The sequence below is a fragment of the Nuphar pumila genome, chromosome 15 (genome assembly GCF_984573655.1).
Source record: "Nuphar pumila chromosome 15, dmNupPumi1.hap1.1, whole genome shotgun sequence".
NCBI classification, from domain to species: domain Eukaryota; kingdom Viridiplantae; phylum Streptophyta; class Magnoliopsida; order Nymphaeales; family Nymphaeaceae; genus Nuphar; species Nuphar pumila.
The window spans coordinates 24,459,670-24,476,747 of record NC_143263.1 but is presented as its reverse complement, the minus strand read 5'-3'; the positions used below and the strand labels follow the sequence as shown (position 1 = coordinate 24,476,747).

Genomic DNA, 17,078 nt, shown 5'->3' with positions numbered 1-17,078 from the left:
CTCAAACTTTATTCTAGAGAGCTATTAAACGCCGGTGTATGCACAAGCTTACTCCTTAAAACATATTTTGGTTAAGGTAATGATAAAAGGCTTAGATTAATAATTTTTTTTTATGTAATTGTTCAATTGGATTTGTTAATAGTGGTAGACTGAATCTCTTACTAAGAGGCTAAGACATGCTCGCATGAGCCGTGTAGTACTTGGTACGGTTGGAACAAGTCTCTTGATGAGACCATTGTATTATTATATTTTAGAAAAGAAAAAGATAATCAATAAGAGGTTAAAAAATAAAATAAAATAAAAAATTTCTAGTATTTTTGAGTTGAAATCTGTGGAGCCGTTACATATGAGGCTGAACTCGGGGTTTTCACTCACTTGGGTGAGGGTTCCTCGTCATTAAAAAAAAAAAAAATTCCTGGTTACTTAGTAAGCCAATAATCATATCCCTTAGCCTCGTCCCAATTCAATCCTCAACCTACCTTTCCTACTCGTCCATTTCCCAGCCCTGTTACAAGATGGGCCCCAACCTTGATCCACTAGCAATCCAACCCAGCTCATATTGGGTTTGAACTGAGCCTAGGTCTTATTTGGTTAAATAACTCGTTCAAACTTGTGAAATAGGATCAGCAAACTGAATACAAAACAATGAATCTTCAGCTCTGCTTGACTCGTTGGGGTGCTTTACTTCGAATAAAATATATTTTATGTCAGCTTAATCAAAGCCATGGCCAGGTCCACTCTTAGGGATGGCCTCTGTTAAACAGGTCGAACTTGGGTCGGAGTTAGGCAATACTGAATCTGACATTTTGAAGTTGGATTGGATCAGCTAAAATAGATTCTGGATCCGAATAACTTAATTTGACATTTATATGTATTCTGATTAGGATATTTGTCGGATTAGGATCTTTGTCAGACTCGGATTCAGATGCAAAAACCAACACCACCTCTGGATTTGATTAGTAATCAGATTTTACTTTGGCTACCAGATCCGACTTATCAGATTTGGATTTGTGTCGTATGTTGGATAATATCTGACTCGTTGACATCCCTATGTTTGACCTGACCCAGAACATATTGGATCCACTCAGCTGGTCAAGTTTGCTATAATTGGATCTGGATCCATAAACTCTCTCTCTCTCTCTCTCTCTCCAACTTCCCCCTCTCCTTCAATCTGTTATGAGATTTGGAGTTCTCAAATCCATATCCCAAAGGGGTAAAATGGATTCAAGTCAGCCAGTCAGATATCAAAACCAGATCCGTGACATCAGCGCCAACCGACCAACCAAAGAAACGCCCTCTCTTCTCCTCAGGGAAATTCTAGAGCCTTCCATATGCGGACAAGATTACCCTTAGAGTGAAAGATCCAACGGTCCACAATGACCCGAAGTTTCAAGAAACCCTCATCTTTTAAACCCTATTCGTCGACCACAAAAAACCCAGTCGTTTCGTCACTCGGCCGGCCACTCTATCCACCGAGAACTCCAGTCCCATCGTTTCTCAGCGGTACCCATCTCGCCCTTTCTCTCGTTTACGGACCTCTGCATGCCACTTTTCTTGGTTTCTGGCCCCAGATTCCTATATTGCCTGTATGTTTTTTCTGTTTCTGTAAATGGGATTCTCATCTTTTGGTTTTTCTTGGGTTTTGGTCGTTGTCATTGTGTCTTACTTCCTGAGACTCTGTGGGTTTTTCTTGCACTTGTTTTATAGACGTTAATTTGTCAACGCCACCATTATCATTAGTGATACTTTTCGTTTGATGGTTGTGTTGAATGTCATCATATTGGCGGGCAAATTGCAAGCTTTAAGAGAAGAACAATATATTTTGGAGAAATTTTTTATTACCCTTCATTGTGGATTATTGGACCCTAGCACATAAAGAGATAAGCTTTTCATAGTTTAGTTTATATGGTGATGTTTTCTGTAGCTGTGTGGAGGTTTGTGGATGCATGTGCTGAGTTACCTTACTTTTTATTGTGTTAAGCTGGTTCTTTGCCTGTCCTTTGAGTTGTGTAAGGTCTTTTGCTGTACCTGAACTACGTATTAGAAAACAAAATTTGGGGTCATGCAGTTTTTGAAAATTCCAGTTTTGTGGGGGAAGCGAATGCTACAGTTGCTATCTCCTGCCATTGTAGTGTACAGATTGATGGTTGGTGAATTGAAGAGTTGTGCTTCTGTTTCAAGTCTTCTCATTTGGTTTTGGTTTCCTTTTTTTTTCCTGTGTTCATCTAAAACTTCTTCCAGGCTTCACGTTTGTTACCCATTCCATGCTTTGAATTGAAATAAAACGACATGCACCAATTTATTCCTTTTTTCTTTGAATTGTAATAGCTGGTGATTTAGAGCATGAAGGCTAATATGATTGGCATTTCCGACATATAATATATGATGAGACAAAACAACTCTTATAAAATCGTGATAGATTGGATTTATCGTTATTTTATAAATTATATTTATATCTGCAACGCAAGAGATAGTCCACTTAGCCAAAGAGAAACTTATGTTTTTTTCATACTTTTTGACAATAATCTTAAGTTTGTTCACTTAAGTTTTTATTTTTCACAGAATTTGTCTTGCTTCTTGTTCTTCTTTCTTATAATTCTTATGACATTTCTTTAATAACTCGAGAACTGTTGAAAAAAAAAGGTTAAAGACCTCACCAGAATTTTACAGTAGTTTGATACACTGCCGTTTTTGCTTTTATTAATATGGTCTAATTCTTGGTTCCCGCGGACTTATGGATATTTTGTGATTGTGTCTGTTGTAGTGATAAACAAAAATGGCATCGACTTTCAGCACCATGTCCACAGTGGGATCTTTGGTGGCTCCTGGAAGCCATGGAAGGGAGAGGAAGATGTCTGTATACTCGGACAGATACATTCCGTTCTCGTCTCTCTCATTGATATCTTTGAGCTCCCTCTCCAGCAGAGGACAGAATTTGTGTACACAAAGGAGGCGTTCTGCAAAAATAAATGCAATGGCTAAGGAGCTCTACTTTAACAAGGATGGATCGGCTACCAAGAAGCTGCAGGTATGTCATTTGTTTGCCTTTCTTTCCCTTTTCATTCTTGTGGGCACCAGTTTTTCTTGTTCGGTGAAAGCCTGGTACCCCATTTGATTGTAGGCTTGTTGTTGCAGGCTGGCGTGAACAAGCTTGCAGATCTTGTAGGAGTTACCCTTGGTCCAAAGGGCAGGAATGTTGTTCTGGAGAGCAAGTATGGTTCACCCAAAATCGTAAATGATGGAGTGACCGTTGCAAGGGAGGTAAGATGTTTTTCTCTACATACTTCAAGTTTTCAAATTCATACTCTGTGAAGCCCGCTTTCTATCTACTGCTGCTTTTAAATGGTTGTTGTCGCTTTTCAAATATGGTTGGCTCGTTTTCAGTTTCTGATGTCCCTGTGTTCTGTTGAGATTTTGAGTTCTTTTCGTTGCCCATGTTGAAAATGAGTTGTTTGATTCGGTTTCAAGCAAAATTGATTTTTTCGGAGACTGTGCGGCATAACATGATTTGAGACTTTAGCCAACTTCCAATCTCGGTGTTTTAGTAGTGATTTGCTTACTCGTTGAGACATGACATAACATTGGATATATCTGAACCATTTATTGAAGTTTGTATTTGTACAAGGTACTTGAAATATGACTTGCATCTAGGCTGTCTTGGATTTCATGTGAAACAACTAATTGTTTACTAGGCCTATACAAATTAATATCAATGTAATTTTTGCTTTTTTGATGTTTTGTCAATGGAGAGTCTTGAAATCTCCAACCATTTTATTTCTCTGTTCTTTTTTTTTCCCACTTGAAGCTAGAACAAGGATGATGCTGAATCCTTTATTAATGTTTGATCCTTTGAAGGTTGAGTTAGAGGACCCGGTTGAAAACATTGGTGCAAAGCTTGTGAGGCAAGCTGCTGCAAAGACTAATGACTTGGCTGGTGATGGAACTACTACTTCAGTTGTTCTAGCGCAAGGCCTGATTGCTGAGGGTGTAAAGGTATGTGCACTGTCTTCTTCACTTTCTTTGATGGATTTTGGAACTTTACCATTCGGTATTATGCTTATGTTAGTTATGCTACCTGGTGAATTGATTGTCTGGTGCATCATAAAGGTGGTTGCAGCTGGAGCAAATCCTGTTCAAATCACCCGGGGCATTGAGAAGACTACAAAAGCTCTGGTTGAGGAATTGAAATTAATGTCTAAGGAGGTCAGTACGTTTGTTCCTTTTTCCTTCTAAAAATGTTTCTGGTGTGTTCCTTTTTCCTTCTAAATTTTTTTCTGGTGTGATCCTTTTTTCCTTCTAATTTTTTTTCTTTCGCTCCATTATTATTTGCATGCCATACAACTTTGTTGGCTTTGTTCAGGCGGCATCAATTTTTCTCAATTGCTCTATCTCTTCGGTATTTGTAGATAGATCCGTTGAAGCATGTTTCTTATCTTTGGAGGTAAAATGGCTGTTTCAGGTTGAAGACAGTGAACTGGCAGATGTTGCAGCAGTGAGTGCTGGAAACAACTATGAGATAGGAAATATGATAGCTGAAGCTATGAGCAAGGTAGGCAGAAAGGGAGTTGTGACCCTTGAGGAAGGAAAGAGTGCAGAGAACAGTCTTTATGTTGTGGAAGGGATGCAGTTTGATCGTGGTTACATCTCTCCTTATTTTGTAACAGACAGTGAGAAGATGTCAGTGGAATATGAAAACTGCAAGGTTTATTGAAGCGCTGCCTTTACTTGCTTACTATTTTGACCCACACATTAATTGCGAGGCTCCTGCAGTGAGATTCTAATGTTATTTAACTAAGCTTTGGTTTGCTGAATCTTGAAGGAATATTTTTTTCCCTGCAGTTGCTTCTTGTTGACAAGAAGATCACAAATGCTCGGGATTTGATCAATGTTTTGGAAGAAGCAATCAGAGGTGGGTATCCGATCTTGATTATTGCAGAAGACATTGAACAGGAGGCCCTTGCAACTTTGGTTGTCAATAAGCTGAGGGGTGCCCTGAAAATAGCTGCTCTGAAAGCACCTGGATTTGGAGAACGGAAAAGCCAATACCTTGATGATATTGCTATCTTGACTGGAGGTTTGTATTTGTGCAAAGCCTAGGATCTTTTCATTGTCTTATTTCAATTTGGAATCTTGAGATGCTTACTGTTCTAAGTCGAACACTGTTCTCTGCAGCGACCGTCATCAGAGATGAAGTTGGGTTATCCCTTGATAAAGCTGACAAGGAGGTTTTGGGAACTGTTGCCAAGGTTGTTCTCACAAAGGATTCAACCACCATTGTTGGAGATGGAAGTACCCAGGATGCTGTCAATAAGCGAGTTGCCCAGATAAAAAATCTTATTGAGGTTGTCTCTTGCCACTATTATTCTCCCTTTTATGTGCATTCCTATTTGTAAGCTATAGTCTGCAAGTGGTAGTGATCAAATGGCATGATTGCTTCTACTGATATGATGTATAACTAGTGTTCGCTTCTTTATCAAGTTTCTGTACATTTGCTACTCGGTCATGGCTATCTAGTCATCTGCTTTATGATTTAGCTTGTTACTTGCTGTTCTGGGCCTCTGTTATCTTTACTACCAAGTACCAACTAAGGAGCGACTGATGGGAGGCTTATTAAAAATTGTGGCACTTTAAAAACATTTTACAAAATGACAAGGTGTGGGTGGGTGGATGGTCATTTATTTTTCGAATTCTCAACATTCTCTAACACTCAGAGGTGCAACACATATCTTTAAGAAGTAAAGGCTGGAGGTGTTTTAACTCCTTTTTAGGAATGTAGTATGTACTATACCATAATCCTGATTTTAGTGGATTAAAAAAGGCACAATTCTTGATTTACATAGTTTCTTAAATTCACATGTACAACAGTAACTCTTTTTCAGTTGAAAGTGATTGCTTGCTTCTTTGATCTAAACCTTTCATTATGAGGGTGGTGTTCATGCTAGTTTTGTGTTTGTATTTTGATGGTCTTTCATGGCTGGATGATTAGGTCATACTGTCATAACTAACGGGGTCTCGGGTTCAAATCCCATGGGGTTATCCTCCAGCTTACATATCAAAAGGAAAAATTATGGACATTATTTCTATCCACAATCCCAACATCCCCTCCCTTATCATGTTCTGGTAACTGAGGATTATTTATGGGAGATAACCACATTTCTAATTTGTATTAATGGGGCTTTGTGGTACCAGTATCAACTTATTGATGTAATATAACTTTGCAGGCTGCTGAGCAAGAATATGAAAAGGAGAAGCTAAATGAACGAATTGCAAAATTATCCGGTGGGGTTGCTGTCATTCAGGTATGCCAAAATATGCTGTTGTTTCATTGAATTCCTGTTAGCGTACACAACTGAGGGGTTTCATCTATACTTACTGACTTACTGTGCATCACATGGGCAGGTTGGCGCACAGACAGAAACAGAGTTGAAGGAGAAGAAGTTGAGAGTGGAAGATGCCCTAAATGCAACAAAGGTAAATCACTAAGCCATCTTATTGAATTGGGAAAGCTGGAGTAATTGTCCTATCTAGGTCCTCACCTTTGATATTAAGACCTTGGTGGTAGCTAGAATAAAACATCCACTTGTAATTGCAAATATCCCAGGCGGCTGTTGAGGAGGGAATTGTTGTGGGCGGGGGATGCACCTTGCTAAGACTGGCTTCCAAGGTGGATGCAATTAGGGACTCACTTGAGAATGATGAACAGAAGGTAAACTCCCTGGTCTAGTTCTGTGCATCAGCTGTACAATTTTCTGAATTATTCTCGTGGAAACAAACCCATTCGCTGCTTATGGATGTCTTATTGGTGTTGCATGGGCTGTTAAACAATTGGCAGGTTGGGGCAGACATTGTGAAGAAGGCATTAGGTTACCCCTTGAAGCTTATTGCAAAGAATGCTGGTGCCAATGGAAGCGTTGTTATTGAAAAGGTATGCTTGTAAATGTGGCGTGTGGCGTGTGGCGTGTGCATGTGTGTGTGTGTGTGTGTGTGTGTGTGTGTGTGTGTGTGTGTGTGTGTGTGTGATGCAAAGAGAGGCAAGAAGTATCACACTTTTGGAACAAATGCACATAATAGTTGGTATTTCAACGATCCAGACATGCAATAGGCATGGACAGCAGAATAAACTTATCCAAATTTATGCATATCTGATGAGGCATTAGTAAGTTGGCAACATAATAGTTGGGGTTTTGCATGATGATCATAAATTCAATTGCTGTTTCATCTCCAGCTTATGAAGGGGCTCAGCCTTGGCTGGAGCTCAGCTCAAGCTCCAGCAGCTAAACTCGGCCTCGGTTTGATCAATTATCAAACCAAACCTTAAACAACGCAAGCTCTGGGCTTGGCTCAGCTTGCGGGCTATAGTAGGGAACCTGTAGAAGCTTATCGCTATCCAAATAAGCCCTTCATGAATGCAGTTGTCTTTGTTGGTGACTGCAGCCTTGCATGTGCTATCACCTCCGTTGGGATGTGAATTACCCTGATTCAGTTCTTCTAGAAACTTCCGATAATTCTTCTTGAGCGTTGGAAAATGGTTGTCTGACAAATCAGGAAGAAAGAAGTTGAATATTAAGGTGTCACCTTTTGGTTCTAAGACACATTTCTAAGAGTTACCCTCAACTCTTGGTAATTTCCTGACTGTCGCTTGACCATATACACATGTGACATGGCTATATATATATATATATAGTAATGGGTAGGTGCCTGACGCTTTTTTGTACCTACTGCATGCTTACCGATCTTTGGAAATATTGTTTCTAAAATCTGACCATATAGATGTGATCTACAGATTGTCGGATTCCAACACCAAGTTAGGTTTTTATAAGATTCAAAACTTAACCGTCTATAATTTTAAAAATTATTCAATGCTTAAAAAATTATTTTTTCTCAAAAAAACATGTTCAAGTGTGATTTTCTAGCAAATTGAACATGAAGAATTGTAGGGTCAGATTTTTGAAAAACAACCCCGAAAACCTCTATCCAAGCTTGTGAGACACACAGTAGGCACAAAAAGCATCAGACACCTACCCATTTCTGTGTGTGTGTGTGTGTATATATATATATATATATCTTGGAGTTAGCAAATCTTTGTTCTTGAAAGTTTATAGACCATCTTCTGTGTTCAGGTTCTGGCAAGCGATAACCCAAGATTTGGCTACAATGCTGCTACTGGGCAATATGAAGATTTAATGTCAGCTGGAATAATCGACCCAACCAAGGTAACCCTGACAATCTTGATGTAAATTGGGAAAAGATTTTGCCATCCACAACATAATGGTGGAGGTTCCACACTGTTCATAAACATATTGGCTGGTTCACTTGAATCAGGTGGTAAGATGCTGCTTGGAGCATGCTGCATCCGTGGCACGGACTTTCCTCACATCTGATGTCGTGGTTGTTGACATCAAGGAGCCAGAGCCTGCTGTTGCTGGAAACCCGATGGACAATTCAGGTCTGCCTAACTAATTCCTAGCGATAGTTACTCTTATGATATTGTTGGTAATCTGGCATTGTGCTCACAATGTGGTGCATGGCATTGCTGTCTTTTGGGTGCAGGATACGGGTTCTAGGCAATCACCGAGGATGTTAAGGGGCCACGGAGGAATAAGATCCATGAAATTATCCGTATGAATCCTTTTTTTCTACACTGGATTGGCTGCATGAGGTGAGGCTAGTGTAGTGGATGGTATTGTAAGAGGAAACTATTCTGTCCTGGTTAGCTGGCCAGAATCCGGCAGGGATGTGAGAATTTGTTTGTAGTTTTTAGAAAAGAAAGAAAAGCAGAGATTTGATGTCTATTTGTTGTTACTTACGCCTATATGATCCAACTGGGTTCAGAATTGGCTCATGTTGAAGCTTGGGTACAACATGGGGTCGTACCTTTTACTAATGAAAATTGTGAGCATTTTTGGCTTAAATGGATAATTTTTATCAATCATTTCCATGAATCCAATCAACCTTTCGGTTTCGGTTATTATTACATTTGACAGCTCCATCCTTTTTCATCTCTTTTGGGAAAATCATGTTTTTTCTAGAAATCATTGAGTATGATGCTTTCTATATTTACTAGTAATGTGCTTGTGCGATGGACGAATAATGTGCAGGATACACGAAAAAAGCAAAGGATTTAGTTACATGCAAGAGAGAGAGAGAGAGAGAGAGAGAGAGAGAGAGAGAGAGAGAGAGAGAGAGAGAGAGAGAGAGAGAGGTTAAAAGGGTATAAATTCAAACATGGTGCAAATGATTTAGTTTTAATCAAATATAGCTAACTACTGAGAACTGCTGACCGGAGTTCCCTCCGTTCCCCCTGATGCTGCACAAGGCAGTCGGGTTTGATCCTCCTGTGGAAGAGTGGATCTGCCTGCAGCCACCTCTTTACGGCGCTGAGCATGGACTTCCGGTGATGATGGCTGGGTTTTACCCTTTTATCACTCTTTACTCAGTCATCACCGTGCATACCCCCTGCTCTCTGATACCTATGATGAGATTAGGATTGGTGTGTATGCAATGAGTAGAAAATATGAATGTAAGAAGAGGTTTTTGGTAAATGGCCTTCTTTAAGTGGATGATGCCTGGTCTTATCCTACAAGTGCAGGGGCTGGGTGCATATAGCCCTCCCTTTGGTATCTGTTTTTCAACCTTAATTTTAATTATGTTTAATTAAAATATAATTTTAATTATGTTTAATTAAAATATAATTTTAATACGATTGAATGCATTTCAATTTATACATTTATATTTCTCGTGAATTAGAGACCACTGTATGTGTTGCTCCTTGAAATTTTTTGTGAGATTGACATGACCACACTAGATTCATTATCTAGATTCATATGGGATGAATAATCATATTATATTATAACCGGTGGATTATGTATTATAGTACTTTATGATAAACATGCACTTAATAAGCCATGCACAATTCTAAGGGTTATATCAATATGCATGCTATTTTTTTATATGTTATAAATTATTTTTCACATAATTATATGAACTTTTTCATCATTCATTTTCAAGTACAAGGTTTTTACACATGCTATGGGTTATTTCATATAGTTAATTGCAGCTTCCTTTATTTTCAACTATGATGTTTTTTTACATATTCTATAGGTTGTTTGTCACATGGTCTTTTCATCATCACATGAACCATGATTTTTTCACATATAATACGAATTTAATCATAAAATGATAATTTCATACGTCATAATTTAAACCATAATCATTAATGTGCAAAACCATATTCAAACAAATACATCATATTGTGAGTCTTATTTAATCATAAATTCTTATGCCTCTTTTACAACCATACTATAAGACATCATTATATTCATATACACATTAGTAGAATACTATGAATTTTATCAACTCATAGATCCATGATAATATATGATTTGCCAAATATAGCAAATACTTTCACTTTTCAAAAATTTCACCATAGTTAATACTTTTAAATATCCATATGCATCACCGTAACATGCAACATTTTTTAACTTTATTTGGATCGATATATCCAAATCCAAATAAACAAAATATAAATACCACTATGTTGCATAACATGCATAAAACTTTTAAAATATAAAAAATATTCATTCATGCATTCAAACAAATAAATCATTGGGTGTATGACTTATGATGATTATTTATCATCATATGCAAATAAACATCTACATTCATATATAAATAATAATTGAGCTCCAACTTTTCTAATGCATTGCAATTAAGCAATATGTGCATTAAGCCATCACAATCTAGAAGCAATATGTACAAAACTATGGATCACATAAGATTTGTTTGTAGTCCAAATCCATATCCTTAGGTTTCAAATTTAAATGAATCCATACCACATATCTAACATTATACTTATTTGAATCTATTCATGTAAATTAAGATCTATACAAAATATATTATTAGGTCTAAATATCCGGCTTGATATTATTCAAATCTATCATAAAACCTAGATCAAATCTAAATTCATGTCCCATGTTTCGGCATAATACTTTTTTAGATTCATCACTAGATACGTTCATTAAGAGGACTCAATAAAAAACTATCCAAAATTAAGTATGCATCAAACCATAAATAGTTTCATATAATCAAGTTAAATAAACTCGAATGTCATTACACTAATTTGGAACAACAATAGATCCATATTGAAATTCCACTAGAGAGGGGGTGAATAGTAAAATACGATATAGATCGATAATATAAAAATTAAAGACAATAAGACACAACACAATAAACACAGGATTTATACTGGTTCGGTTGAGTTACTGATCTACATCCAGTCCCCAAGTAAAACACTTGAGTCTTTTACTATAAAATCTGTGTTACGGGATAAATAGTATAACACCCTCTTCCTCAGAGGTCTACTTCTCTCAACAGAGAAGGGAAAACACCCTCTTCCTCAGAGGTCTACTTCTCTCAACAGAGAAGGGATACAACAGTAAACAGAAAGTTACAACACTTTTCTATAGAACCTTCAGAATGAAATGCAGAGTATGAATGCACGTATGAAGATTTTCAGAATGTTCTCTCTTTTGAAAATAGGCAGAATAATCTCTCATGAGAACAAAATGTTCTTTTTCTCTTTTTCTTTACACACTTGATTCTTTTTGTCAGAGAGCTTTTCTTGACTTTTTCTCTTTCCTTTTCTCTTTCTTTTTCTAAGCTCTTTTTCAGTGTGTCGAGTAGGAATTTTTCTCTTTGAAAGCTCACATGTATATGTTGTTTGAAATATTATTTTGTCTGTATATATAGGTCTTAAAAAATAGTCGTTTCTTTTTGAAATGCTTTTGAAATAATTGTCCTTTTGTGATGTGAGATGCCAGGTTATCTCAAAAACAACTTTTTATGGAAAATTGTGTGAAATGATATGTGTACTATATGTTGCTTTTTCAAAAAATCGTCATTCCATGAATTTAAATAATTGTTAAGTAATAAATGTTTGGTGTATTAAATAATGATAGTTTCTTGAAGTCGTCATTTCTAAATTAAATAGTTTGAGGTACAATATACGTTGGTGTATTTAAAAATGAGATTTAATTTGTAATGGGCCTTTTCTCAAATAAATGTTTTGTAATACATTGAACGTTGAAGTATTTAGAAATGTAATTTATATTGTAATTTGTCTTTACTCAATTTAATGATTTGTAGTACATTAATTGTTTTATTACAAATAGTCACTTCTTTGTTTAAATGTAAGTACAATAAATGCTTGTTTAGTAATTTATTTTACAAATGGTCATTTCTTGAGTAAATGCTTTTGAAGTACCATTTAATGCTTACAAAAAGAATGATGGCTTCAAATATAAGTCATCACTTTTTGAGTGTTTTTGAAATTCTATTTAAAGATTAAAGAATTAAATGGTTATTTCTTAAATTAATTGTTTTGTTCAACAATGAATATTTGTATATAAAATAATAGTTATTTTCTCAAATCGTTATCTCTAAAATGAATGATTTGAAGTCAATAAATGCTTTGAGTAATATTTATATTACAAATAGTCATTTCTCAAATAAATGATTATGTATTATGAACCAAAATTTCTTACGTAAATGTTTGTGTATTATGAACCAATGCATTTTTGTCTTTTCTTATATAAATGCTTTTAAAAATCATGAGCTTTTATATCTTTTCAAGTTGCCTTTTTTCATAAATACTTGTAGGAAATACAATTAATTCTTTTGAAATCATGATCTATTATGTCTTATCAAAAATGTCTTTTTCATAAATGCTTGTAGGAAGTACAATGATTTATTTCAAAAAGATGTTTTTGAAATGCTACAATATACATGACGCATCTTTTTATGAAAGCTTAACTTTTTTGTAAATAAATGACTTGTATGATTTCAAAGCATATAGTCTAATATGAAATATGCATGCTTCTGAAGGTTCTGTTATATAAGACTCTAAAGAAGAAAACAATCTTCATCTTGAAGTAGCCGATCTTCTTGGATAATCTTTAATGCATCTCTTTTGCTCATCAAGCTTTTTCTTCAGAGAAGTATGATTGCATCACATTGTTGTACTTGATCAAGTTGTCTTCACTCTCTTCAAGTGAAATAACCTTGCATCAAATACACGTTAAATACATAGCACATCATATCCAGTCATAATATAACATATCCAATTTTAAATTTGAAAGCATATCATATTTATCATATCTCATGAAAGCATATCATATATTTATCATGTATCACACACATATATATATATATATATACATCATGAAAGCATATCATATTTATTATGTATCATCAAAACATAGTTTTTTAACACATATAACCAAGCAAGTATATCTATAAACACATGCAATAAAGTAATATGCAATCATATAAAATATTCTTATATCTTATATAGATACAACTTACATGTATCATAAACAAATTTCACACCATGAATTTTGAGTTATAAAATATTTCAAAACCAGATCTACATACTTGATCCATGTTGAGTTATTTTACTCAAAACTCAAATAATCTTAAAACTCATAAGATGATACATTCAAGTATAATAATTGTGTAATTTGGTTCTACAAGTTTAACTTAATCCAATGGTGTCACCTGAATCTAAACTTATTCAACTGAATCTATTCAAATCCATTCATGTTTAACCAAATCCAATATTACTTTACTGGATCCAACTAGGTCTATTAGAATTCTACATGTTCTAACTTGATCCAACCTGCTCTCATGTCAGTTTTTTTATCTAATCCAACCTAATCCATCATAAAAATCAGATAAATACTAAGCCACACTAGATCCATATAAATTAGGATTAAAACATGATTCACACCATAAAAAGTAAAGGATTATCCACTTATATCCAATGGTAAGACCCATAGAGGAACCTCTTGAAGAACTTGAATACATCCTGGCCTTGCCGAAAGTTGCATGTGAACCACTCAATTCAAAAGAAGAAAATGATGAGTCATATTCTTGAATCTCATTCTTGAGCCATTCAATCCAATAAGCTTTAGAGGATAAGATGAAGTTGGACATAGCATAAGGCTGGAAATAAGAACTTTCGCTGCTAATCTAGGTCAGATTCAATGGGAGGATTATCTAGAACAAGAAAAAAGGAACAATCATGATCACTAAGAATGAGAATATCACTTAAGGGCACGATGGGTCCTAGACAAAAAGAAATGGCAAGAATTCCTACATCAAGCTTTCGATGATATTCGTTAGGAAATGCGACAATATGGATCACTAAGGCTATTCTTGTAGGAACAAATGCGTAGCCCACCAAAGGTAAATGAAGCAACAAAAGTCATCGATAACTATCAAGCCTAGGATGCAAGGAGTCATGAGTGAGGGCTCCTTCGTATTCTCTAAGAGGCTTTCGTGCATCATCAAGAAGCATGTCATACTCACTCACAACTCATGGATTAAGGTCCCAGACGATGAAAATATGATGCTGTGTGAGGTAGTTTATGTAGGTATATTGCACAACTATATTGTGATAAACAAATTAATCCATCAAACAAGTATTACTAACTATATTTTAATAATTTATTGTAAAAAGAGTTTGATTTAGATAAAGATATACCTGAACATCAGTGGTGTGTGAAAAAGCATCTTCAACTATCATACTAAGGGGTGCGAGAAAGTTTCTACAAGCATTACCAAAAGTTTTAAAACCATGACGTAGCAAAACAACATCCTTCAGAGGGAGTCAACTCTAAAATATGAAAAGAGATTTGCACATTTTTCACCGAAGAGTATTTGATAGTAAATATTGGATATATATTTATAAGTAAATAAATATTTAATTTTTTAGATTTTTATCTACTAATTGATCTTCTTTTGGTTAACAATAAGCATCAATGAAAAATTTGGTGAAGAGAATAAAACAGACGGTCCAACATACCAGTGAATCATCTTTATACCTCTAGAGGTATCATACGTGGGTAAGTTTCTTTAGTATAAGTTTATTTTTTTGCATACACTTATAGTGCTAAATATGCTTGATCTAATAAATTCGTAATTTTTTTATTTACAAACTAAAATAGATGGACAAGAATCGACATCGAGTGTGTTCTACAAAGAGATGTACACCTATTCAAATTACATAACAATCATATGTAGTGAAGTAGAAGACACATTTGTAAGTAACTTACACTTTGTAGTGTCACATGCATTCATTTTATTTTGTACATTATTATTAACTATTGATATATAACCAATTATTAACAATGTATAGACGAAGTTGCAATCTGTAAAAATTGAAAATTCAACATCTTCTTCACAAGAGGCCCATTAATGATGCAACGAGACATCTTTGCCAAGGTCCTCAGAGAGTGGTATAGACATGTAAGGGGGATGAGTGCATTTTTTCTTCCATCCAAACCATCCAACTCCAACCAGACCCAAATTTCACAGGTATCTTCTCAACTGGAGGTGACATAGACAGAGGTCCAACGATTAAGAGAGGAAATAAAGCGACAACAAAAAACAACTAGACATGAAATGGAGCGAGAGAGATGCAACTACGAAGCTCAGAAAAGAGATGCATGCCTTCAAGGATAATTCTTAAACTCTTTGCTTATATGAGAAGTGTATATGTTTTGATTTCTAAACTCTTTGCTATAATTATTATAATTAAATTTTGATTTATGTAAATATTAAAAGTGTATATGTTTGTTGTAGGCTTGCAAATGAAAAAATAAAGTGCACGGGGTTTGTATTTGAAGTGTGTTTGTTGTAAGCCTGGAGAAAAAGTAGTAGGTGTGTATTTGAAGTGTGTCTACTGCAGACTTGAAGAGGATGTAAGGAGGTTTGTATTTTTGAAGTGTATTTGAAGTTTTTTATTTAATGTATGTTTGAAGTGTATGTCAATAGTTTAAAGATAATTACCCTTTTAACATTTATTATTATGGTACATATAACTCTCTTTTTCATTTTAATATGATAACTAATTTTGTCTTTTTATTTTTTGTTCATTTTGTTGAATAATTGGATAAATAAGATAAGACAAACTGTTATATAGTGGTATTTTTGTGCTTTAGATTTTTGACTTGCATGTATTAAATTAAACATTGAGTAAAAACAATATATATTTACTCAAGTTCTCTCTCTCTCCAAAACACCTCTCCCACTCCCCCTTTTTTTTAAAGAATATGACTGATTTATTGCAAAGAGCTCCCGTTCATGGTTCATTAATGTCTTCCACTGAGATTCAAGGGATTATTCCTTAGTCTTTTCTCTTGTTTTTGTTATGAGAATGAGCTCCAAATAGCATCATGCCAAGTTGTTCATCTTCTTCACCTGATTCTATGAGGTTAATTTAGTCAAGGGATATAGATTTTGGTGGCTGGATTGCTTATGATGAGAGAATGTCACCAGTTGGTATCTAAAGCATGTCAAGCAAAATAATTAGTGGAGCTTTTCTTGGTAAAAGGATGCATGGTTGGTTGAAATGTCCCAACCATGTATGATGGGTTTGTTGGGGCTTTACGTGTGGCTGCCAGATATTTTCAAATGGATAAAGTTAAATTGGGTTTAATGCATGAGTAATTGAGAGAGGTGGGAAAGTGATTTTTTTTCATAGGCAAGCTGGGGTTAGGCAGACCCCTACCAGATGTCTCTTAAGCCCCATGTGGCAGAGGGATTCGAACCTGGGCCTTCAGCTTGGCACAGGACTCACTTACCACATAGGATACCACCTCAGTGGATTTAATACATGAGAATTGAGAGAAAGAATCATGTGGATATACTCATGGATTGTGCTGCATGGTCTTCAAAATGTAAGTTTTTTGTGTGGTGGTTTAAACTCACTTATATATTTACCAACGGTTGGTATGAGTTGTATTATTTGTGAGGGTCTGCCTAACCCCAGCTTTCTTCGTCAAAATAAAAAAACTCTCTAATATATATTTGCTTGTCAATTTTTTTTAAAAAAAACTTATGTATTTTGGTATAAATTATGTTGGGCAAGGTTATATTTTGAGATGGTTGCTGGATTGGTGATTTCTTCCCTTTCTTAATAGCCATAGAATGAAAATATTTTATATTGTTTTAAATTTATCAATATATTTATGATTGTCATTATTTTTGTTTCAATATTGATAAATTTATATTATTTA

General features: G+C 35.3%; 1 protein-coding gene across 3 annotated transcripts; it reads left to right on the top strand.

Moving 5' to 3' along the window:
- Positions 1 to 1,422: 1,422 nt before the first annotated feature.
- On the top strand, positions 1,423 to 8,932 carry LOC149814842 (ruBisCO large subunit-binding protein subunit beta, chloroplastic). 3 transcript variants are annotated; one of them, XM_089989967.1, is made up of 15 exons: positions 1,423 to 1,503; positions 2,765 to 3,028; positions 3,136 to 3,261; positions 3,856 to 3,993; positions 4,108 to 4,203; positions 4,460 to 4,702; positions 4,840 to 5,074; positions 5,173 to 5,342; positions 6,222 to 6,299; positions 6,400 to 6,471; positions 6,602 to 6,706; positions 6,833 to 6,925; positions 8,121 to 8,213; positions 8,323 to 8,446; positions 8,551 to 8,932. In XM_089989967.1, the coding sequence occupies exons 2-15, from the start codon at positions 2,777 to 2,779 to the stop codon at positions 8,562 to 8,564; spliced, it is 1,839 nt and encodes a 612-aa protein (XP_089846093.1). In that variant the 5' UTR covers positions 1,423 to 1,503; positions 2,765 to 2,776; the 3' UTR covers positions 8,565 to 8,932. The 3 variants fall into 3 exon arrangements, with proteins under 3 accessions (XP_089846093.1, XP_089846094.1, XP_089846095.1); XM_089989968.1 differs by having other exon boundaries at positions 1,424 to 1,586; XM_089989969.1 differs by lacking the exon at positions 1,423 to 1,503 and adding an exon at positions 1,663 to 1,679.
- The last annotated feature ends 8,146 nt before the right edge of the window (positions 8,933 to 17,078 follow it).

Bases quoted from the DNA above. Each gene is read 5' to 3' on its own strand.
- LOC149814842 (XM_089989967.1), top strand. From the start codon at position 2,777: ATGGCATCGACTTTCAGCACCATGTCCACAGTGGGATCTTTGGTGGCT. The intron at 4,703-4,839 runs GTTTATTGAAGC...TTTTCCCTGCAG, and splicing joins TGGAATATGAAAACTGCAAG to TTGCTTCTTGTTGACAAGAA. The intron at 5,343-6,221 runs GTTGTCTCTTGC...ATAACTTTGCAG, and splicing joins AGATAAAAAATCTTATTGAG to GCTGCTGAGCAAGAATATGA.